Here is a 25,304-nt window from a genome sequence, read left to right as displayed (position 1 = left end):
ATGGCAGCTTGTTTTTTGCGGGACAAGATGAGGTTTTCAGAGGTACTATATTTTTGATCGTGTGTTATTCCACTTATTTTTCGGCGGTATTATGATAAATCATTGGTTTTTGTCTTTTTTATGGTGTTCACTAAAGGGGTTAACTAATGGGAGAGTTTTATAGGTCAGGTTGTTGCGGACGTGGCAATACCAAATATGTGTACTTTTATTGTTTAGTTTTTTCATTTTTTTTTTCATTCAAATATTTATTTATAGATAGAATGTATTTTGATTTTTTTAAAATATTTTTTCAATTATTTAAAAAAAAAATTTTTTTACTTTAACTTTTTACTTTGCCGCAATATGGGAATATTATTTTTTGCAGGCTGATCGCTTTTGCAGAATGAAGATGAAGCTGCATCTGCATAACATAGAAAGTGTCAACTCTGCACTGACGAGAGAGACTTGCTGATCGTGTACTGCGCAAGTTCAGCAAGTTTCCTAGCTCTGGTGACCCGGATGTCGTCATGACAACAATGCTTCACCATGGCAATGGTCGGGACCCTGCGTCACCCTGCGGGGTCTCCAATCCAAAGGCAGAGGGGCTGTCAGCCCTCTGCTGGCTTCTGGAATGCTGCAATCGCGTTCGATCGCAGCATTTTGGGGGTTAAAGTGCTGGGAGTGGTCTGTGACCGCTCCTGGCACTTGGTGTCAGCTGCCAGAATTAGCCGACACCCGGCGGCGATCCCCCGCACACCCCCCCATGTGCGATCGCGATGACTCAATGGTCCGTCTCTGGTCAAATAGGCCTAGGGCACGTGGACGGATCATTATGTCTGATGTCAGAAAGGGGTTAATATACAGTGCTTACAATAAAAGATATAAAAGGGAAAAGAAAAAAAACGGCAAATATGCAAAACAGTTATAAAATAAAAAAACTAAGAAATAACACAAATACCTATTGCCCTTCTGTTTCCTTGGGGCAAGGAGAAAATGAATTATGGATCACAAGCAGCATTAGCAGCCCCCACATGTGAACAACTTTCTTTTATGCCACTCAGATTTTTATAGTCCTGACCAAAGGCTCATACTTCCAGGATCACCTGGATAGGACAATTTAAAATTGCTGTTTGTGATTGGACAGTGAGCTAAGGGTCTGGCATTTAAAATTTCCTGTGTCTCCCCCATTCCTCTTTATACAGTCAATAGGAAATATTCTTCCTAGTTACAGACCATTTGTATCCTTTCGAAGCTCCAGGTCCAGGAGCTGAGGTGCATGTTTGACACCTCCACTGAAAGCCCCTTTGTGCTTGCAATACTGGTATAACTGGTGTCCCCCTTTTGTCAACTAAATGTAACTCTACTGCTGTTCTACTTTTCCCCTACTGATTATATATTTCTTTCACAGCCGCCAATGATGTTGGAGACATCAAGGAGATGGCTATGCATCAGTCACTGTTGTCACCAGACAAGCCTTTGGTGGTGATGGTGTTAAGGTGTGTGCACACGCTGCGGAATGCTCTGCGGATTTGTCCGCGCGGATTTAGTAAAATCCGCAGGTAAATCTGCGGATTACCCTGCGGTTTTGCCCTGCGGTTTATCACCTCTACAATTGAGCAAATGGCAAACCGCAGTGGAATCCGCAGAAAGAACTGACATGTCATTTCTTTCTGCGGATTGAAAACCACAGCAAGACCGCGTGGAAGAATCCGCACCGTCTGCACTGCGGTTTTCGTTTTCCATAGGTTATAATGCTACTGTACACCGCAGCATAAACTGCTGCGGTTCCGCAGGGCCAAAACCGCTGCGGATCCGCAGCAGAATCCGCAGCGTGTGCACACACCCTCAGTGTTGACAGGTGTCTATTCAATACAGAACTGCCCTACAGTTTGTGAGTGGTACAGTGACAAGCCCCTACTACTTGAATAACACCATTAATCCAGTCATTGTGCCTGTGCACTAGCAACACAGGCCTAATTTCATCTTCATGGACGATAACACTACAGTTCATCGAGGTTGCATCATTAGGGAACGGCTGCTGGAGACTGGGGTACCTCAAATGGAGTGGCCTGCACTTTCTCCAGACCTGAATCTCATAGAAAACCTATGAGATCAGCTGAGTTGCTGAGTAGAGACTCATAACTCTGTACATCAGAACCTCAATGACCTGAGGGCAACCCTTCAAGAAGAATGGGATGTCATGTCTCAGCAGACAATAACTCCACTTGTGACCAGCAGGAAACATCGTTATCAAGCTGTAATTGATGCTCAAGGCAACATGACAAGTTATTGAGACATGGACAACTTTGTTGGGGTATACCCACCACTATTGTTGGCTTTTTTTTTAAATTGTTTGAGATGAGGAAATCACTATTGCATGCTTCTACTTAAATGCCCTATTTTCATGATAAAATATCACTGTAGCATGAACGTTTTCCATAAATTTCGCCCAAAAGCCAAATATCTAACTTTTTGTATGTAGTGTATTGTTGGAGTCTGTCCATTTCATGCCGACTACACCAAAATGGACACCAACTCTGACTCCTTTTCACGGCACTATCTACAAGAACTATGTTTTACCCTAAAAAACTTTGGTGGTTCCTAGAAAATGTAGTTAAAGGAAAGGTGAACCTAGAGTGGTATCTTTGATTAAAAACTTCTTCCTGTGCGTATCACAAAGCATTTCAGGGCAAACATAGTAATGTGTAATGTGGTAGCTTGCCAGGTCACCTAATAGGTAACTTTTTCTTCAGAATTATATAAAACTAGATGGAGGCCCGATGCTATCGCATCGGGAGGACACAGTGCTCTGCACGCGGGATTTCGTTACAAACAGAGATATACTCACTTTCCGACAGCCCCCAATCTCCTCTCCACGCTCCCGGCATCTTCCGGTCCCAGTAATGCTTAGCGAGAAGGATCGGAGATGACGTCACTCTCGTGAGAGCGCGACGTCATCAGCGGTCTTTCGCGCAAAGCATTACTGAGACCGGAAGATGCCAGGCGCGTGGTGAAAGGAGGGAAAGAGTCCGGGGGCCATTGGAAGGTGAATATATCACTATTTTTTATTTTAATTCTATTGTTTACAGGTTTATGGTACCCATGGCCTGGAGGAGAGTCTCCTCTCCTCTGGACCCTGGGTACCATCCGCACATTGAGCGCTGAGCCGGTCATCTCCTGGCTGCATCTCCGCTGACCTCTATGCGGCAGGAGATGACCCGCAGCAACCGTCGGGAGATTAGAGGCTAGCGCCACAGATCTCCCGGCGGTAGCGGTGGCGTGCGTCGTTCGAATGCCGCGCCAACTTGCGGCTGGACTGCGCCTGTCGCTGATTGGTTGCGCCCGGCTGGGCTCGACCAATCAGCGACGCGGGATTTCTGTTACAGACAGACATAGACGAATATATAGTAGACTAGATGGTGGCCCGATTCTATCGCATCGGGTATTCTAGAGTCTCTTTTAAAATAAAAAATAGTGATATACTCACCTTCCGACAGCCCCCAGACTCCGTGGTGAGAGGCGGGACAGAGTCCGGGGGCCGTCGGAAGGTGAGTATATAACTATTTTTTATTTTAACAGAGACTCTAAACTACCCGATGCAATAGAATCGGGCCACCATCTAGTGTATTATACTCATGTTACACCTGGAGCTGCTGTCACTGTTCTGCTATTACCTAATGTATTGTACGCAAGTTACACCCAGAGCTGCACTGTTCTGCTCTTACCTAATGTACTGTACACAAGTTACACCCAGAGCTGCAGTCACCATTCTGCTCTTACCTAATGTCCTCCTGTTACACCCAGAGCTGCAGTCACTGTTCTGCTGTTACCTAATGTACTGTACTCCAGTTACACCCAGAGCTGCTGTCATAGTTCTGCTGTTACCTAATGTACTGTACTCCAGTTACACCCAGAGCTGCTGTCACTGTCCTTATGTTACCTAATGTATTGTAGTCCAGTTACATCCAGAGCTGCAGTCACCGTTCTGCTCTTACCTAATGTATTATACTCCTGTTACAGCCAGAGCTGCAGTCACTGTTCAGATCTTACCAAAAGTATTGTACTCGAGTTACACCCAGAGCTGCACTCACTGTTCTGCTCTTACCTAATGTATTGTACTCCAGTTACACCCAGAGCTGCAGTCACTGTTCTGCTGTTACCTAATGTATTGCACTCCAGAATACGTACAGGACTGTGCCTGTGTAATGAGCGACACAGCAGTGATGCCTTTAACGGCTGTAATGTGCCTGTACAATAAGCAATGCAGTCGTGTTGCCACGACGACTAAGCAACTGTCACTGATTGGTCGCGGCCTAACTGCCGCGACCAATCAGCAAGGCGGGATTTCCATTACAGACAGAATTAGACAATTATATAGTAGATATGCTGTAGTTTGAAGATTCAGCTGGGGACTATAGGCAAAGATGAGACTAGTCCTACATACCCTCTGCAGGCTTTTCCCAGTGCTGCAGGAGGTGATTGAGAGGTCTCTCATTAAGTACACCGGGAGCAGTGCAGGCACAAGCCATTCAGGGATGGAGCCTGACTACCCAAGTCCTTGCCTAGGATCCTCGAGTTTAATTTTCAAAATATATTTTCTCTCAAACGCTGGAGCATTTCAAAAGTAAGTATTCTGGCAGCAATCAGCAGACAGGTACTGATTCATGCTGCCCGTGGTTTGGGCAGCATGGATTAATGGACAGGTTCCTTTTACTTGACAGAAGATTCATAATGCCTGAACCCAGGTAGCATAAATTAGGGACTGGCTGCGTTATTGCATCCATGTATGTTTTACACTGGTATGTAAATAGCCTTTTCACAGAGGAAGAGAACAGGAGAACAGGCAGCGTTCTCCCCAGAGCCTGGAAGAGGTCCTTTATATAAAGAGATAAAAGATGATTTCTCAACAACAAGGCATCTGATATGAGGCACATAGGGAGGACAGTTTTTAGCAGTTTACCTCCTGTATGCCCATATTAATAGCTTAGATAGGTCAAACGTGGTGGCAGATGCCATTTAAAAGCCATTCGGAAAGAAGTTGCAAAAGGACTGGCCTATAGGAGTAGTCATCTAAGTCGCATTGTCACTGCAAAGTTTTTGAGTAAAATAAACATGCACGTGATAACACAGCTGGCCTCTGGCTCAGGCAGTATGAACTAACTGTAAGGATCCTTTTAGGCTATGTTCACAAGTTGCGTTTTTGCAGTGTTTCTTTGCTGCGGTATGTTATGCAAATTAAAAGCTGCGTTTAACAGTACCAGCAAAAGCTATGAGAATTAAAAAAATCCTTGAACACAAGTTTTCCAATTCAGTCAGGAACAAGAGAAAAAAAAAACAACAGCTGCGTTTTGGAAAATGCAGCATGTCAATTATTTCAGCATTTTATAGAGCTTTTTCACCATAGAAGGCAATGATATTGCAGAAAAGCTGCAAAAAAATGAAATCAAGCTTTTATGCTGCTGCTTTTGGTGACTAAAACTAACTATATTAAACCTGTAAACAAATGATATACTGTATATACTCAAGTATAAGCCGACCCGAGTTTAAGACGAGGCACCTAATTTTCCACAGAAAACTGGGTAAGCTTATTGACTCGAGTATAAGCCAGGTGTGCATTGTCCCCTCATCCCTGTCCTGCTATGCGTGCCCCCCCCCCCATCGCTGTCCTGGTATGCGTGGCTTCCGCCGTCGCTGTCCTGCTATGCGTGGCTCCTCCCATCGCTGTCCTGCTATGCGTGGCTCCCCCCGTCCTGTGCTGGTATGCGTGGCTTCCCCCCTCCCAGTCCCATCGCTGTATGCATGGGCTTCCCTCGTCCCGTCGTTGCATGCCTGGCTCCCCCGGTCCCGTCGTTGCATGCCTGGCTCCCCCGGTCCCGTCGTTGCATGCCTGGCTCCCCCGGTCCCGTCGTTGCATGCCTGGCTCCCCCGGTCCCGTCGTTGCATGCCTGGCTCCCCCGGTCCCGTTGTTGCATGCCTGGCTCCCCCGGTCCCGTTGTTGCATGCCTGGCTCCCCCGGTCCCGTTGTTGCATGCCTGGCTCCCCCGGTCCCGTTGTTGCATGCCTGGCTCCCCCGGTCCCGTTGTTGCATGCCTGGCTCCCCCGGTCCCGTTGTTGCATGCCTGGCTCCCCCGGTCCCGTTGTTGCATGCCTGGCTCCCCCGATCATGTTGTTGTATGCTTGGCTCCCCTGTGGTCTTGTCGTTGTATGTATGGCTCCCCTCGTCCCATCGTTGTATGCATGTCTCCCCCTCCTCCCGTCCTGGTATGCATGCTTGCTATTACAAAAAAAAACAAACAAAAACATCCTACTCACCCTCCTCCAGCATCCCCTCGCAGCACCTCATTGGTTCCAGTGTCCCTTTAAACAATCTCGCTGGTGCTGGCTTCCAGCAGCTCTTCCTGCTGAGCGATCACATGGCTCCGCTCATTAAGGTAATGAATATGCGCTCCACGCCTATGAGTGGAGACGCGTGCATATTCCTTACCTTAATGAATGGTGTCACGTGATCACTCAGCACAGGAAGAGCTGCCGGCGCCGGGACCAACGGAAATGCAGCAACGGCACGGAGAGGGGGTGAGTATGATGTCTTCTGGAAGCCGGTGGCTGCAGCTGTCACTGTGCGTATTAATTAGCAGCGGCACAGGCTTTAGCCACAGCCGCCGGTTCCTGCCGCTGCTCCCCCTCCGGCTTTCTGGACTATGACTCGTGTATAAGCAGAGGGAGCATTTTCAGCACAAAAAATGTGCTGAAAAACTCGGCTTATACACGAGTATATACGGTAATCTGCACCAAAAAAGCAGCAAAACCTCCTTTTTGTATGCTGCTTCTTTATTTCCAAAAAAGCAAGTTTTGCCTGCCGAAAAAATGCAGCAAAAAACACATGTGAACATAGCCTAATAGGTTTTTCAACTGGATACAATAAGTCTAAAATAAAGATGTCTTGTTTCACATTTTAAATGAAGTGGTGACCGCTCTTCTCAATTAAGATGGTTGAGACTTACAGAAACATACATGTGCCTTAATTTCTGTAAAAAGTGCTCACTTGTAAATGATCACCTGAACATCTCAAATAGTGAAAACCATCCCTTAGTCTGAAACATACAGGAGCCAATTCATCACAATTGGCATAGTGCAAGCTCGGGCTGCGCTAATACGGACAAAGCCTTAACTGTTATTGTGTAAGTACTGAAGTAGCACATTCGGCATAGAAAAGGCCGTCAGATTTGATGAATTTGACCCATGCCCCCATCTGGCCTCATCCCCAGCTCCACCTATTTTGGCAAAGCTGATCCAAGGTGGTGTGAAAAGATTATGTAAAGTTGCAGTGAAATACCCCTTCAAAGTATGCTCTACATTATATTTTTATTACTTCAAATAATGTTCAAAATATGGTTAAATTGTCCACAATAAAATCATATCAACTATTGATGTTGTTTGTTTCTAATAATAGTTCCCAATTTGAAGCCTTAGGAAAAATCACAAAATAAACCACCAAAAGCAAAGTTTTCATATAAAAAAATAAGGTAATACCAACTTTAAATTTTAATAAATGTTCTCATTTTAAAATAATAACACGCAAAACGAAAATTTAGCCTTGTCCCTGAAAAAGAAAGAGGAATTTTACCTTAATAGTTTCTCTTGGACAGAAAACTAATGACAATTAGTGCTGTTCCTTTTGTATGTTACAAAAGAACAACAAATGTATTCATCTGTACAATGCCAAGTCATACTTTAGGGTCTTCAGCTCAGAGGGCTCAGCCATGGCCCCTCCGCTACCTCTGTTGCATTCATCATCATGTATTCATTTAAATACCGTGGTGCCGTCTCAGCTGTGGGCAACGCTCTCGCTGGTGGCGGTCTTCATGAAAACTGCGCCGGTGCATATCGACCTCCACGGTCTTAAGGAAAATGGCGCTGGGTGTGGCGCATGCGCAGAATACAATAGACTGATCATTGAGCCTACCCAAAATCCCACCCCGAAGCAACGGGTGAAACTGAAATTTATCATGATGATTTAAAGAAAACCAGGTTGCAGATTTTTGCACTAAAATTATGTATTAAATCAGTATGACAGCGCCATTCTCATGATGACAGTTTCTCTTTAAACTTTCTCATCTCATGACTTTACAGAATCAGTCTATATATTGATATCTGGTGACATACAGATCACATTGTTGCCCTGGCAAATTCCATTAACTAAAAATATATTCATTAAAAAAAAAAGTGAAAACGAATAAAGCATACATGATACAAAATACCATACCAAATGCAGCTGGAAAAGAATAGGAAAGATTAAACTTACCTGTTTTAATATTCAGGGGAATTGGTTCAACAATACCGTCACCTACGTAAAAATGGAATAAATATAAAAGTGTTATTGGAACTTTAAAAAGAGGTTTTTTTTTTAAAGTTTATACCATGCTAGGTTAAAGTGAACAAATACACATTGAACCAATAACCATACAGAACAATGACCACATTATGTTCACAGTACTTGTGTGGATCAACTGACACATAGAATAGCCGACCGATGGAAAAATCACGACAACTGCAAAGAAAGGAAAGACAATGTGACTGCTGTCACTGAGGCATGGGACAAAAGCCAGTCATCATGAACAAATGTAAGCAAATACAAAATGGCCATTAAAGAGAATTTTCTATGAAGACCAAGCTGCCCGATCTAAGGACAGCATAAAGTAATGACAGCAGAGGTTCTGATTCCAGTCACTTACTGGGTTAAAATCTTACTTTATCAACAAAAGTAAGAGCACAGCAATGACTCGCAGTAAGAGTGGTTTCAAGGATCCTGAAGACGCCCAGAGAGAAGAGCTGAACTTGGCTAACAATATTAGGTTTAGAAACAAAATGCAAAGAGGAAAGATGAGGCCATATTTCAGGATTGGAGAGGCGCAGCAAGAAACAAACAAACAAAAAAAAGGAATAAAAAAAAGTTCATGTTTACGACAAGTGACAAATCTTTAAGTCTAGCAAAACCCAATAATAAAAAATAACAGGTATCGATTTTCTAAATGACAATACATTACCTAAGGCTACAGAATTAAAGAGTTTGCCCAGGAATTGGCAACTGATGACCTATCTTTTGTAAATTATGAGATTGGTGGGGGTCCGACACACAGCAACCCCCACTGGTCAGCAAAAATTCTCCTCCGGCAGTCTGATGTAAGAAATGTAAGAGATGAATAGCAGATTGATGGCGGCCGCAGCCGAGTGCTGCACTTATCTCACATTCACTTGTGATGGGACTAATCGTTCAACCACCCATGGATAGGTCATCAATTGTCTAATCCTAGACAACCTCTTTAACTAGAATACACAGACTTGTCCATGGCACTGTCCTAGATTTCTTGCCAATATATGGCTCTGAATAAACAATGAAGTATCACGAGACAGCACACTTGGGACTAGAGAAAATCCACCTTCCACGCTTTCTAGAGATCCAAATTTATAGATGGAGAAATATGCAGGACAGGCTGTTCATCCAAGTATTGGTCTGCGTTACCGGTGAAATATCTTGGCTGGCTCCATTCTTATTTTACATTTTGCTAGGTGGACAGTAGCACAGCGCCTTCCCCATACTAATTAGACAGCAATCTTTATTTGCCTCTTTGTGGAATGTATTGCACGTCGTCTGTTGGAACGGCAAAGCACCATTTTATCTGTCTTTATATAAATGGACATAAAGTAAAAAATATTGTAGCACCTGAGCAATAAATAATAGCTATAATGCACTGAGGACCCGCCGCAGTGATCAATAGAAAGCATCAAGAACATAAATAACACTTGCTCAGCTTAACCTTAACAACCGTAACTGCTGCTTTCAGTGCCCAGAAAGCCCCAAAGAAAATCTACAGAAAGGGCAAAATAGGAAAAGTATGATGTTTACTACTTGGCAAAACGGAGCAGTGCCAGACGTGTGACAGATTGGTGGTTCAGACGGTTTTCTCTGTGAAGGCAAACTATAATAGAGCAATAAAATGTTACAGTAAGTTCAGCTTTTTCCCTTCATTCCTAAAAACTTTATATGAACTATTGTACAACGAGAATTGTGACATTACACAACTGCCCTTGCCTTTAAGGACCTAGAACAAACACTTCTGACTTATTGATAGCTACCTAGCTATCAATGACATTTATAAGCCACTTTCAAAGCACAGAATCCCCGGCTACTGGAATTCATTACAATGTACAAATACTGTGCATAACAGGACATAGCATAATTGCAAAGCACAAGTGGTAATAAACATGACCAAAAGTAAGCGGACCCCTGACCATCCCAATCACATGTGCTTTATAAACATGTAATACTTACACTAAGGAAATTTGCAGATAAAAGAGCCTTTACATTTAGAGCGAAGCCACTTCTAACACCAATCACATGTAGCAGAAATGTGACAATAACATATTGAACAAAAGTCACCTCATATAACAAACAACATATTGACCTGCTCCAGTATTTAAAAGAGTTATTCTTATAAGCCTTAAAAAGTTTGGAGTTTACGTCTGAAAAATCCTCTTGAATCTCAAACATAGAAGGATGCTTTTTATTGTTTTTTTGTTCATTGTCTAAGTTTATACACATCACGCGATTAATAACTGACTAGCTGAATGCTTCTAAGTTCTACTTAAAAACAGTCTTCTGGTGTATACATAGAGAAGAGAAACCACAAGAATGAACTAGGTAGAAAGGCAAAATGAGCAATTGTCAGTACACAGTGCCATATGATGACTGCTATTTATTAAGAGGATGAAAACTTTGACGGAAGAGTGGTTCTTTAAAGGGAACCCGTCAGCAGGATTGTGCACAGTAACTTACAGTGTCAGGTTGACGCCGTTACACTGATTAAAATGATATCTTGGGTGATGAAATCTGTCTTGTGGTTGTTGTGTTATCTTTATTTGTAGTTTTCAGTTAATGAGATTCTCGTGCTCTGATAACATGTATCTGTATGGGCTCATGACATGTCACTGATCCTTCACTGACCAGTCTCCTGTTTTATATAATGCATATACTATGGTGCGATTAGAAAAAAAAATACATTAAGCAAAATAATGCTGGTGGGCCTGCACAATAGCATGTATCGCAGTATGCATATAAAATATGCTAGGGTGGAAAAAAAACAAACAAAAAAATAGAAAATGTTGCTTCATCAAAATGGTGGCGCATAGGCAATAGCATCTATCGCGTTCCGAAAGATGCTACTGTGTAAGCACTGCCGTCATTTTGCTGCAGCCTTTTTTCTTTTTTATAGTGCAGCAAAATTTGCATCGGCGCATGCGCAGTAGTATTTATCGCTTCCCGATAGATGCTACTGCGTAAGCGCTGCCATCATTATGCTGCAGCTTTTTTTTTTTTTATTAAGTGCAGCAAATTGTAAGCGGCGTATGCGCAGTAGCATCTATTGTTGCTTCCCGATAGATTCTACTGCGCATAAAGCATATAAGTGATACATGCTATTGAGCTGGCGCCGCCACTGCCACTATTAATGTAAAAACATTTTTCTAACCCCACAATAGTATATGCAGTAAGTAAAATAGGGGGCAGGTCACTGAGGGATCAATAACCTGCCATAAGCTATACAGATGAATATGTAAGCAGAGCACCACATAAAGACCCCCCCACAGGCCACCACGGAGCACGAGCATATCATTAACTGACAACTACAAATAAAGATTAAAGAACAACAACAAGACGGATTTCATTAAACAAGGTATCATTTTAATCTGTATAATGGTGCCAATCTGACACTGTCTGTAGGTTACTGTGCACAATCCTGCTAACAGGTTCCCTTTATGGGGGTTATCCAGGTTTTTAACGGAAGTCTGCAGTCACTCAATCTGACTGAAAATTTTTAAATCCTCATAGGGTGCGAACTGCTCACTGTTAGGATTATTTACCGTGATGGCATCGACATTAAGCAGTCATGTGACTGCATGTATGCAATATGAATACTTCCGGTCACATTCTAAGGAGACACTTGATTAGCAAGGCACTGCTGAGGAGATATGGAAGCCCAGGTTGCTTTGATAGCAGCCTTCAGCTTGTCTGTATTGTTGGGTCTGGTGTCTCTCATCTTCCTCTTGACAATTCCCCATAGATTCTCTATGGGGTTAAGGCCGATCCAGCACAGTAATACTGTTGTCTTAAAATAGGTATTGGTATTTTTGGCAGTGTGGACAGATGCCAAGTCCTGCTGGAGAATGAAATTTCCATCTCCAAAAAAGCTTGTCGGCAAGAGAAGCATGAAGGGCTCCAAAATGTCCTGGTAGAAGGCTGTGCTGACTTTGGTCTTGATAAAACACAGTGGACCTATACCAGCAGATGACATGGCTCCCCAAACCATAACTGATTGTGGAAACTTCACACTAGACCTCAAGCAGCTTGGATTGTGTGCCTCTCCACTCTTCCTCCAGACTCTGGGAAAACACCTTGGACCACTGAGCAACAGTCCAGTTCTTTTTCTCCTTGGCCCAGGTAAGATGCTTCTGGCGTTGTCTATTGGTCATGAGTGGCTTGACACAAGGAATGCGACACTTGTAGCCCATGTCCTGGATACATCTATGTGTGGTGGCTCATGAAGCAATGACTCCAGCAGCAGTCCACTCCTTGTGAATCGCCCCCAAATTTTTGAATGACCTTTTCTTAATCCTTTCAATGCTGCGGTTATCCCGGTTGCTTGTGCACCTTTTTCTACCACACTTTTTCCTTCCACTCAACTTTCCATTTATATGCTTGGATACAGGAAAGATATATGTCTTTGTACCGTGTTAGCCAGTAGATATAAAAATATTTAGAATTGAGAGTCCTCAGTGGTTCGTACCTTTTAATGGCTAACTGAAAAGATGGTAACAAACTGCAAGCTTTCGAGACTACTCAAGTCTCTTCATCAGGCATAGACTAATACAAAATCTGAAGAATCACATATTTATACACAGCACAGAAATAATGCAATAGATAAGACAAGTGACTTGAAGCAGAACTATAATTATGGGAGAGGGATAAAAACTGGTGGCTATAAATATTGGAACAGTTCATAGAGTGTGAAAGTTTTATTGTCCTCTAATTGGGGTCTGGTTCTGTGATGCCCCCACAAGGTCTGAGTAGCAAGTTCCTTAATTGATGTAGAAAAACATAAATCCATGCAACACATTCACTTCTGCACTGAGTGTTTCAAAGGTTGTCATGAGTTTATACTCCCAGACTCTTCTGTCTCTCTGCGATTTGAAGTTACCTTTTAATACCAGTAATGTCAGGTCCATGGTGCTGTGATCAGGGAGAAAAATATGTTTGACCACAGGTAGATCTATTCTTTTTTCTCTTATTGTGTGGTGATAAGAATTCATCCTTGTTCTAAGCTTTTGCCCTGCCTCTCCTACACATAGACCCCCAGTTGGACAATTAATAATAATAGTAATAATAAATAATTTTATTTCTATAGCGCCAACATATACCGCAGCACTTTACATTATAGGACTTCTACACACAATAGACATTACAGCATACCAATAAACACATACATCAAAACAGATACCAAGAGGAATGAGGGCCCTGCTCGGAAACTTACAATCTATGAGGAAAAGGGGGAGACACGAAAGGTGGGTGGTAACAACTGCTTTTATTGTTCGGACCAGGCATAGTGTAAGAATCGGGTGTTCCTGCTGCTGCATGAACCAGTTAACAGTCTAAATATGTAACAGTACAGACACAGAGGGCTATTAAATCCATAAAGCATGTGAGAACATAATGCGAGGATCCTGGTTATGGTAAAAAATTTTGAGTGAGCCATACAGGGATATTTAGGTTAATGCGTTGAGGCAATAGGCCAGTCTGAACAAATGTGTTTTTAGGGCACGCTTAAAACTGTGGGGATTAATCATATTAACCTGGTTAGTGCATTCCAAAGAATTGGCGCAGTCCGTGAAAAGTCTTGGAGATGGGAGTGGGAGGTTCTGATTATTGAGGATGTAAACCTCAGGTCATTAGCAGAATGGAGGGCACGGGTATGGTGGTAGGCTGAGACGAGGGAGGAGATGTAGGGTGTTACTGAGCCATAGGTGCTTTATGGGTGAGGGTAATACTGTAAGTTTATACTGAATTCTGGAGTGGATGGGTAACCAGTGTAAGGACTGGCACAAGGTAGAGGCATCGGTATAACGATTGGTGAGGGCTATTTAGTACAAATAATGAAGTACACCATATTAGATGTGATACAGCTGAAAGTACCTGGGATCTTGTAGTCCTGATGTGAATTGGGGATCTTTATCTTGTCCGTGGTCATTATAAATGGACAGGTTTAACATTTTTTCTGGTTGCAAGGAAAGGTTCCTGCAGCTGTGGTAGAGGACAGGGAGCTTCTAACAATGATGCTTCTTAGATTTGGGGGCTGCCTAAAACACAGTAGTGGGGGGTCTGTAAATATGGATTGTAATCAGGCATCTTTTAGTAGTAAAGGTAATTTCCATGCAGCTCCCCTGAGCACTTCCAGAAGATTCAGAAAACACTCGGACTGAAGGAAAGGGAATCCTAACAACCAACTAGAGGTCAGACTGGACACCTCCACCTGGATGCAACCCTATATCTGTAACATCAAAACCTCTCTTAAAGGGAACCTGTCACCCCCTACCCCCCCCCCCCCCCCGGGTGTTTATAAGTAAAAGAGCCACCTTCAGCAGCACTAAGGATGCATTCTGTGAAGGTGGCTCTTATGTTTCTGATCCCTAGTAACGCCGAAATACAGACTTTTATAAATTCCCCGCCATACCTCTTGTGTGTCTGGGAGGTGTCGGTGTCCAGCGTCTTAGAGCCGTCCATCATCCCCCTCTTATGTTGTTGCGCCGCCTCCTCTGCTCCTTACATGCCCGGCGCCTGAGCTCTGCCAACAGTACTCGGGCATGCGCCGTGCGCGCTGCCTGGAAACTGACATCATGCCTTCATGTAATGCTCTCTCGCCGCGAGGCCCCAGATCTCGCCCCGCTGTGTGTTATGATGTATTCACACTGCGGGGCTGGGTATCTGCAGAATTCTGCAGCTTGCTATGTAATGCATTTAACTGGCAGATGCAGAATCAAATGGGTATGAAAAGTGTGGTTACATAAAAAAAACAACCTAGGTTTCTGCACTTAAGGTCTGTATTAGTATAAATAGAAGAGGATTCTTTACTGTTAGGGCAGTGAGAATCTGGAATTCCTTGTCTGAGGAGGTGGTGATGGCGAACTCAGTCGAGGGGTTCAAGAGAGGCCTGGATGTCTTCCTGCAGCGTAACAATATTGTATCTTACAGCTATTAGGTTCATTAGCAAGACGTAGATCTGGGGATTTATTCTGACGGAATATAGGCTGGACTTGATGGACAAATGGCCTTGCTAACTATGTTACTATTGAATTTATTGCTTAAAAATAATGTGTTTCACAAGGGAATCCCCTTCATCAGATAAAAAGACAGGTATACAAACAATATTAGTGTGCAAAAACATATATATATATATATATAGTGTTTCAAAAGGAGCGCCAAACAGTATGTGGACTGTGGTAGGGGGAGCTAAAAGTAAATTCAAGCTATACACAACATCTAAGGAAATAAAATTCCATGCATTAGTAACATATAATAACAGGCAAATAAAGTAGTGTTTTACACAAGATCATAATATTCTATGTTGGGTATGTTAGAAGTATCCCACAGCTAGCGATATGAATCCTGCATCTAATGTTATGACTCTTATTACTACTGACTCAAGTCCATTTTTTACCCGATCCAACACAAGGTGAAACAGATCAAGATGTTTTATGGTCTGTGTGAAGGATGGCACCAGAAAGATCATTTGGAATCCCACCGCTACCACATGTGAAGGATGGTACCTTGCCGGGCTCTGGTTTCAGTGCCCCACCCCACCTACCCGATGTTCCAGGTAGTGGACCTCAGTCATACCCACCTGGCATTTTCCAGCTCAATGAACAAGCCTGCCAGGCGGATCCACCCAAGCACATATGCCAGACGCGCTAGACGATCCTCCCAGAAGGGACTGAAGATCTGAGTATCACATGCATCATTTGATCAAGGTGTTCTCTTTTGTGGTTCTTTTCAGGTGTGATATTACATCATGTTTTAATAATCATCTAATAATAATAGAAATAAAATATTAGACTTTTACCTTTCTTGCCAAGTGCTTGACCTTTTATATACCCCATCTTCTGAAGTAAGGCGAAGCCCTTGTTTTCTCTGCTCAGAGCCTCATTCAGCACTGTATCTCTTCTCTCCTGTTCCACCTCTTTCAGGCTCTTTTGTCTGTTCTTAATATTACTTTCCTTATGCTTCGCTTCCTTCTGGTAAGATTCTTTGACTCTCCTTGGCACGGAGATTCCTGGTCTAACATCCTGCCTGGAAAATAAAATACACAATTATTTTAATAAGTAACATAACATACTGATCATCAAAACAGAAGTTTTGGGGTTTTTTTGAAGAAATTTTTTTAACCCCTTGGCATTATCCATCATACATATAGAGCTGATGTGCACAGAGTTTGTATGGAGCAGGAACAGCCGGCACCACAGAGTAATTGCTGTGACTGGCGCAGTTTAACCTCTTAGATGCTGCTGGTAATCCTGACAGTGGCATTTTTAAGGCTAGATTCGGGACATGCATCCATTCTGTCGGTGATCGGTCTTCCCCAAAGCACAACTGCAGGTGCTGCACTTCATAAGGGATCGTCAATTTTATAATGCACTGCTACAATATTGCAGCCCATTACATATGCAATTAGGAGACAGGTTCAAGTTCTGGAAGCAGACTAATAATAAAACATTTTAAATATCTAAAAAGTTAAAATCACCTTTATTTTTCCCCAAAACGTAAAAAGCAAAACCTAAAGTATAAAAAGAAATTATATATTTGACAATCCTGTGTACCCAATTTCCTAAACTAACAAATGGTTAAAATATGTACAATAATCGCTATTTTTAGTCACTGTACCTCCGCAAAAAGATGGAATACAAAGAGGTCAGAAAGTCGTATGGACCCCAAAATAGTACTAATAAAAAGTAATGGTCACACCGCAAGAAATCAAGCCTTTACGCAATGCTACTGACTGAACAATAATACGTTACTAATCTCAGAAAGTGAGGTATGAAATCCAAGCTTGAAAAATGCTCAAAACAAGCAAAACCTTAAGGACTTGATGGAAATGGCCGCAGAGGAAGCTCCAAGATGGATGTGCATTTTTCAAGCTTGGTTTTTATACCTTATGGGACACACTTGGTATTATTCAGAACCAATATAGGATTACCTGCATGTTACTATGCATTTCCTTTATCTACATTCCTATATATGCTCTACTCCATTGTAGCAGCCCCACACTTTTTCCTTATCCTGAATATCTCCCCCACAGCTGAGATTTGGATACGTGTCAAGCTTGCCCAACCCCCACATCACACTATATGGCTCTTCTATTCTTGCATATTTAGAAGGCATTCATGGAGACGCCCATTAATTGCCTATGACCCTTGATATAAGGTATTGGCTGGTTGAAGATTGATTAACATTTATATAGTGGGTGAGCCCACTATAGTATAACATGTTATTGGGTCGCTATTTTATATTGTCATACATGTTATGTTTTTAATCACATTTATGCTTTTGTGATAATAAAGACTGTGTTTTGATATATTATGGGTGTGCACAGGTTTTTCTTATTTTGTGCATATTCTCCTTCCATACATCCTGTAGCACCCTGATTGATGTCGTTTTATAATTAATTGTATTGTGGTGCACCTGATACCCAACTACACTGCTCCAAAAAATAAAGGGAACACAAACAACAGAGTATAACTCCAAGTAAATCAAACTTCTGTGAAATCAAACTGTCCACTTAGGAAGCAACACTGAATGACAACCAATTTCACATGCTGTTGTGCAAATGGAATAGACAACAGATGGAAATTATTGGCAATTATCAAGACACACTCAATAAAGGAGTGGTTCTGCAAGTAGGGAACACATACAACATCTCAGTACCAATGCTTTCTGGCTGATGTTTTGGTCACTTTTGAATGTTGGTTGTGCTTTCACACTCGTGGTAGCATGAGACGGACTCTACAACCCACACAAGTGGACCAGGTAGTGCAGCTCATCCAGGATGGCACATCAATGCGAGCTGTGGCAAGAAGGTCTGCTGTGTCTGTCAGCGTAGTGTCCAGAGGCTGGAGGCGCTACCAGGAGACAGGCCAGTACACCAGGAGACGTGGAGGGGGCCGTAGGAGGGCAACAACGCAGCAGCAGGAATGCTACCTCCGCCTTTGTGCAAGGAGGAACAGGAGGAGCACTGCCAGAGCCCTGCAAAATGACCTCCAACAGGCCACAAATTTGCAGGTGTCTGCACAAATGGTTAGAAACAAACTCCATGAGGATGGTCTGAGTGTCCGACGTCCACAGATGGGGGTTGTGATCACAGCCCAACACCGTGCAGGACGCTTGGCATTTGCCACAGAACACCAGGATTGGCAAATTCATCACTGGTGCCCTGTGCTCTTCACAGATGAAAGCAGGTTCACACTGAGCACATGTGACAGATGAGACAGAGTCTGGAGACGCCGTGGAGAGCGATCTGCTGCCTGCAACATCCTACAGCATGACCGTTTATGGCAGTGGGTCAGTAATGGTGTGGGATGGCATTTCTTTGGGGAACTGCACAGCCCTTCATGCACTCGCCAGAGGAAGCCTGACTGCCATTAGGTACCGAGATGAGATCCTCAGACCTCTTGTGAGACCTGGTACGGTTGGCCCTGGGTTCCTCCTAATGCAGGACAATGCCAGACATCATGTGGCTGGAGTGTGTCAGCAGTTCCTGCAAGATGAAAGCATTGAAGCTATGGACTGGCCCACCCGTTCCCCAGACCTGAACCCGATTGAACACATCTGCGACATAATGTCTCGCTCCATCCACCAACGTCATGTTGCACCACAGACTCTCCAGGAGTTGGCAGATGCTTTAGTCCAGGTCTGGGAGGAGATCCCTCATGACAACATCCGCCGACTCATCAGAAGCATGCCCAGGTGTTGTAGGGAGGTCAAACAGGCACGTGGAAGCCACACACACTACTGAGCATCTTTTCCTTGTCTTGAGGTATTTCCACTGAAGTTAGATCAGCCTGTAATTTGATTTTCCACTTTGACTGTGAGTATCCTTCCAAATCCAGACCTCCATGGGATATAAATTTTGATTTAATTGATCATTTTTATGTTTTCTTGTTCTCAACGCATGCCACTATGTAATGAATAAAGATTTGCAGCTGTGATATTTCATTCAGTAATATCTACGTACAATGTGGTATCTTAGTGTTCCCTTTATTTTTTTGAGTAGTGTATTTGCACTGCTACATCAAAAAACACTGATTGCATCACAACTGCTGCATCCAGTAAACTGAGTAAAACATTGCAGGAATCATGGTGTCTTTTTCTATAATATGTTGCTCTCAGATGAGGTAGCAAAAATCTGTGACAGATTCCCTTTTACAGTAGTCAAAGGGTTTTTGCCAACCTTTTAAGTTAGGATGGGAATGCCACAGACCGCAGAGTACTGTATTCTGCTTTTTCTGGTAGTTCCGTAGAGAATGAATGGAACAATGATGTGCATGCTCTTCAGACACCCCTTCTTAGGATTGTTGGGGGTCTCAGTGATCAGGAACTTATCACTAACCTATGAATAAGGGATAACTTCAAAAGAAGAAAAATAAAAGCTATCTAAATTTGGCATGTACAGTACATAACTGTGCAGATCTGTAAAACAAAGTTACCAGGGTGTACAAACAACAACCAAGCTACAGCTAAATTTGCATATAACATCTGATGCAGATAAACAGCCAAAAACTTCTTCCTCATATGGACAGAACCACACAAGTAAGATCTGCTGATAATCCTCACATTATAGTTGCTAAACACATTTTCCTGTAATAATAATCTTTATTTATATAGCGCCAACATATTCCGCAACGCTTTACAGTTTAACAGTTTCAAAACACAAGTCATAAGTAACAACGTTAACAATACAATAATTAAAGCAAATTAAGACGACCCTGCTCGTGAGAGCTTACAATCTACAATGAGATGAGGGAGATACAAAGTACAGGTGTGTATTTACAATGGTGTATTTACAATGATGGTCCAGCCATCTTGAGGAACTGAGGGATGGATGGAGATAGTGAATGGGCTACACACGCACACTTACAATTGGACGCACAATTACATTGTAATAACATAACTATGCAATGGATTTTCATTGAAAACAAAAAGCAAAAAACACAAATAAAAAGTAAAAAAAACTGCAAATAATGGATAAAGGTAATAATAATAATAAGGGTATTTAGTAAACAGAATTTTGATCAAAATAATGTACAAGCCATCCCGCCACGTCACGGCAACCCTTGTGGGACAGTCCTACTCTACTAGAGTAGGACTGTCCCACAAGGGTTGCCGTGACGTGGCGGGATGGCTTGTACATTATTTTAATCAAAATTATGTTTACTAAATACCCTTATTATTACCTTTATGCATTATTTGAAGTTTATTTTTTACTTTTTATTTGTGTTTTTTGCTTTTTGTTTTCTCTGGTTAATGGTCATGTGTTAATATGCACTTATTGTGCATACACATTAATTTATTTTCTCAGTTCAGACTTCAGTTTTTTAATGGATTTTCATTGCAGATTTCAACAAAAGGTCATATTTACACGATCAGTATTTGGTCATTATTTTACATCAGTATTTGTAAGCTGAAACCAGGAGTGGGTGATAATAGAGGAGTGGTGACATGTTTCTATTATACTTTTCCTACGATTGCTCCAATCATGATTTTGGCTTTCAAATACTGATGTAAAATACTGACCAAATACTGACCGTAGCTTAGCAGGGGTGAAATCCACAGCAAAATCCCCATGAAACATACGGTGCTACAAAACAGTGTGGATTTAAACCTTAACCCGAGATCAGACAAGGGAATGAAAAATTATCAGTTATTTCATCCAGAAAATGATTGGACGATTTTCATTCCTTGTCATGAGTATGCCATCATGTGTCATTTACATGAACAGACAAAAAAAAAAATACAATACCAAATAGTTCCATAAGTTAACTGCACACTAGCCTTAAAAAAATAAATGCAGTAAGGATGATTCGTATGAGATCTAAGGTTTTTGTGCACTCATACACTTAAATGGGTGAGTATCTCCAAAAAAAGAGAAGAGATTAGAGCATGCTGTGATCTTTTTCCACACAGAGATTTGGTCCTTTTGATGGAACTCAACTGAACAGCTTCACTGAATAACACTGGTCCGAGTGCTGTCAGATTTGATCACGGACAGCACGTCCGATAACACACTTGTCTGATCAAGCCCTTTGAGTACATTCAGATTGTAGGATTTTATATTCCATGGTTTGACTTCTTTGTAGGCAAATATAAGTCGGTTAGATCAGGCACGGTGAGCATCACGGCTGTAACACGATTTATAAAAAAATTGTCATGTGCGTGCAGCCTTAGAACTGCAGAAATTTGTGCTACAGAGCTGCTATGAACAGGAAGCTGCAACCTATCAAATCGCTTTGTAGGACCTGGTCCATCGGCCAAGTCAGCAAACTGTAGCCACTGGACAGGAGTCCTGAGACCCTCCTCCACCTCCTGGTATCCTGGGCTCCTCGTTGATTAGCCCCTGGTGTGACATCATTGTTATGTACAGTAATAGCCACTTTTTTCCCACAACCAACAGCAACAGTCAATGGGTATATCTGCAACTGCAGCTTAGACCAGACCATAGTTGCAGGATCTCCCTGCAGTGGTCCCCATACAAGTATCCCCACCCCAGCAGTGTTCCCCCCCCCACACAAGTATCCCCACCCCAGCAGTGGTCCCCCGCACAAGTATCCCCACCCCAGCAGTGGTTCCCCCCCCCGCACAAGTATCGCCACCCCAGCAGTGGTCCCCCCCACACAAGTATCGCCACCCCAGCAGTGGTACCCCCCCACACAAGTATCGCCACCCCAGCAGTGGTACCCCCCCACACAAGTATCGCCACCCCAGCAGTGGTCCCCCCCCACACAAGTATCGCCACCCCGGCAGTGGTCCCCCCCCACACAAGTATCGCCACCCCGGCAGTGGTCCCCCGCACAAGTATCCCCACCCCAGCAGTGGTCCCCCCCCCGCACAAGTATCGCCACCCCAGCAGTGGTCCCCCCCCCTGCACAAGTATCGCCACCCCAGCAGTGGTCCCCCCCCCTGCACAAGTATCGCCACCCCAGCAGTGGTCCCCCCCCGCACAAGTATCGCCACCCCAGCAGTGGTCCCCCCCCGCACAAGTATCGCCACCCCAGCAGTGGTCCCCCCACGCACAAGTATCGCCACCCCAGCAGTGGTCCCCCCACGCACAAGTATCGCCACCCCAGCAGTGGTCCCCCCCCGCACAAGTATCGCCACCCAAGCAGTGGTCCCCCCCCCCGCACAAGTATCGCCACCCCAGCAGTGGTCCCCCCCCGCACAAGTATCGCCACCCAAGCAGTGGTCCCCCCCCCCGCACAAGTATCGCCACCCCAGCAGTGGTCCCCCCCCGCACAAGTATCGCCACCCCAGCAGTGGTCCCCCCCCCGCACAAGTATCGCCACCCCAGCAGTGGTCCCCCCCGCACAAGTATCGCCACCCCAGCAGTGGTCCCCCCCCGCACAAGTATCGCCACCCCAGCAGTGGTCCCCCCCCGCACAAGTATCGCCACCCCAGCAGTGGTCCCCCCCCGCACAAGTATCGCCACCCCAGCAGTGGTCCCCCCCCGCACAAGTATCGCCACCCCAGCAGTGGTCCCCCCCCGCACAAGTATCGCCACCCCAGCAGTGGTCCCCCCCCGCACAAGTATCGCCACCCCAGCAGTGGTCCCCCCCCGCACAAGTATCGCCACCCCAGCAGTGGTCCCCCCCCGCACAAGTATCGCCACCCCAGCAGTGGTCCCCCCCCGCACAAGTATCGCCACCGCAGCAGTGGTCCCCCCCCGCACAAGTATCGCCACCCCAGCAGTGGCCCCCCCCCCACAAGTATCCCCACCCCAGCAGTGGTCACAAACACCAGTGTCCCCGCTCCCACAGTGGTCCCCAATACAAGTATCGCCACCCCAGCAGTGGTCCCCCCCCGCACAAGTATCGCCACCGCAGCAGTGGTCCTCCGCACAAATATCGCCACCCCAGCAGTGGTCCCCCCCGCACAAGTATCGCCACCCCAGCAGTGGTCCCCCATACAAGTATCCCCACCCCAGCAGTGGTCCCCCACACAAGTATCCCCACCCCAGCAGTGGCCCCCCCCCCCACAAGTATCCCCACCCCAGCAGTGGTCACAAACACCAGTATCCCCGCTCCCACAGTGGTCCCCAATACAAGTATCACCACCCCCGCAGTGGTCCCCCACTGAAGTAACCCCACCCTCGCAATGGTCCCCAACACCAGTATCTCCCCCTCACCAGTATCATCCCCCGGTGATGCCCAACACAAATATTCCCTTACAATGCTTAAAAACACTAGTACCCCGCCACTCCATGAATCCTAACATTAGTATTGCCCACAATGATCCCTACACGGGACACAGCCTGCACACAGTAGCGGACACATCACACTACGTACATGGAGCTGAGGAAGGCATCGGACATATAATCCTCCTCTTCTTCTTCCACGATATTACTCATAGTTAATACGCAGAAACTGTCTAGATCGTATACCGGAAGTGACCCGGGAACTTACTAAGGCTGCACAAGGTGTTCTCTTTGGATTTCCTTCCCACCGGAAGCAGCTCTCATTTCCGCCATGTTTACTACTGGCGCTGTGATACGCGATGACATGTTGGTGTGCCGTTATCTTGCACGTAAAGCAATTTGTAACGGCTCCTGTCTCGTTGCACCGAGTAACCCTGTGCTCAGTTGACAGGACTGCGCGCCGGGCTGGTACCTGTGGTGACTCAGCATGGCCCCGTTCTCGTGCCCTCTTCACCCATGGGCACTGTAAGGAGTTGTGGGGCCTCAGCAGCAGAGGCATGAGCCGTCTGGCATCGCAGCTCCGCACCAGGCACTTGAATGGGACTGCAGGCTCCTTTAGGCTGAGAGAAACGTAAATACAATAGTGATGAGCGAGCATACTCGTTGCTCGGGTTTTCCCGATCATGCTCTGCTGTCCTCCGAGTATTTTGGGAGATTTAGTTTTCGTCGTCTCAGCTGCATGATTTGCGACTCAGGCTGAATACATGTGAGGAATGCCTTTTTGTTAGGGAATTCCCACATGTATTCAGGCTGGCCAGTAGCCGCAAATCATGCAGCTGAGACGACGAAAACTAAATCTCCCAAAATACTCGGAGGACAGCAGAGCATGATCGGGAAAACCCGAGCAACGAGTATACTCGCTCATCACTAAAATACAACATAACCCAACGTGTTGATCCAGAGGAAGGCAAAACCCACCTGGGGCAGAGACTATGTCTCCATATTAGGGGGAACCTCCTCCCCGACACCATACAGCCATCAGACAAGTTCTCTGGATCGCGCCTCATCACAGAATCAAGTGTCCGTAATATATTTATCAAGAATGGCGGCTGGGCCTCCTTGTAATGGTTTATTCACTGCAAAGTACAACATGGTGTGGCAGCATAACCTCGCCGCTCTTACAGTAAAGAGTCTCCACCTATTCTAATGATGCCCGTTGTCATTGTTGGGGGTCTAGATGTAAAAAGACCATTAGAAAGATCCATGTACTGGCCACTAAATTGTACATTGTTAGATTGCTCTTAAAGGGGTCCCGGCGGCAGTTTGTTTAAGGGCTTATACTCACAAGTGAGAAACTCGGACGAGTCTCGCACGTCAATACCCGGCACTGCCGCTGGCACTCGGATCGGAGCGTTTGGCTGCATGTATTTCTTTCTATGCAGCTGAACACTCCACTCCCGAGTGCCGGGAATAGACGTGCGAGACTCGTCCGAGTTTCTAGCATGTGAGTATGAGCCCTAAAAAAACACACTGGTTTTGGACCGGGGGAGCGCCATTAAACTACATAAACTATCACATATCCACTTCATATGGTACTGGAGATAGCTAAATGCAGTGCTCAGCTGTAGACCTACAACAGACTGGCAGGCACGTGTGCAATCAGCTGCTCCATGCAACTCTCAGTCGCAGACTTGTGGCTTAGGCCTGTTTCACACTTCAGTTTTTTTGTGTCAGTTAAAATCCGCCAAAACGGCAGAAAGCGGATCCGTTGCTAACTGATGTGAACCGATGCCACCGGACCGTTATTTTGACGGATCCGAT

At 44.6% G+C, this 25,304-nt stretch overlaps 1 protein-coding gene across 4 annotated transcripts in view; it reads right to left on the bottom strand.

Moving 5' to 3' along the window:
• The window catches only part of GPATCH11 (G-patch domain containing 11), a 100,394-nt gene extending 76,299 nt beyond the window's left edge, over positions 1–24,095 (bottom strand). For 2 of the 4 annotated variants that reach the window (XM_073557596.1, XM_073557598.1), the window contains exons 1-3: positions 23,635–23,772; positions 16,146–16,372; positions 8,282–8,323 (exon numbers count right to left, since the gene is read on the bottom strand). In XM_073557596.1, coding sequence (XP_073413697.1) covers positions 8,282–8,323; positions 16,146–16,372; positions 23,635–23,696 — 331 coding nt within the window. In that variant the 5' untranslated portion in view covers positions 23,697–23,772. Of the gene's footprint in view, positions 1–8,281; positions 8,324–16,145; positions 16,373–23,634; positions 23,849–23,955 lie in introns of those variants that run through there. The other 2 variants (XM_073557597.1, XM_073557599.1) reach the window with 2 other exon arrangements.
• Between the last annotated feature and the right edge of the window lie 1,209 nt (positions 24,096–25,304).

Source organism: Dendrobates tinctorius, unplaced genomic scaffold (genome assembly GCF_039654945.1).
Source record: "Dendrobates tinctorius isolate UK_male_01 unplaced genomic scaffold, ASM3965494v1 ptg000250l, whole genome shotgun sequence".
NCBI lineage: Eukaryota > Metazoa > Chordata > Amphibia > Anura > Dendrobatidae > Dendrobates > Dendrobates tinctorius.
This window is presented reverse-complemented; position numbering and strand designations above follow the sequence as displayed.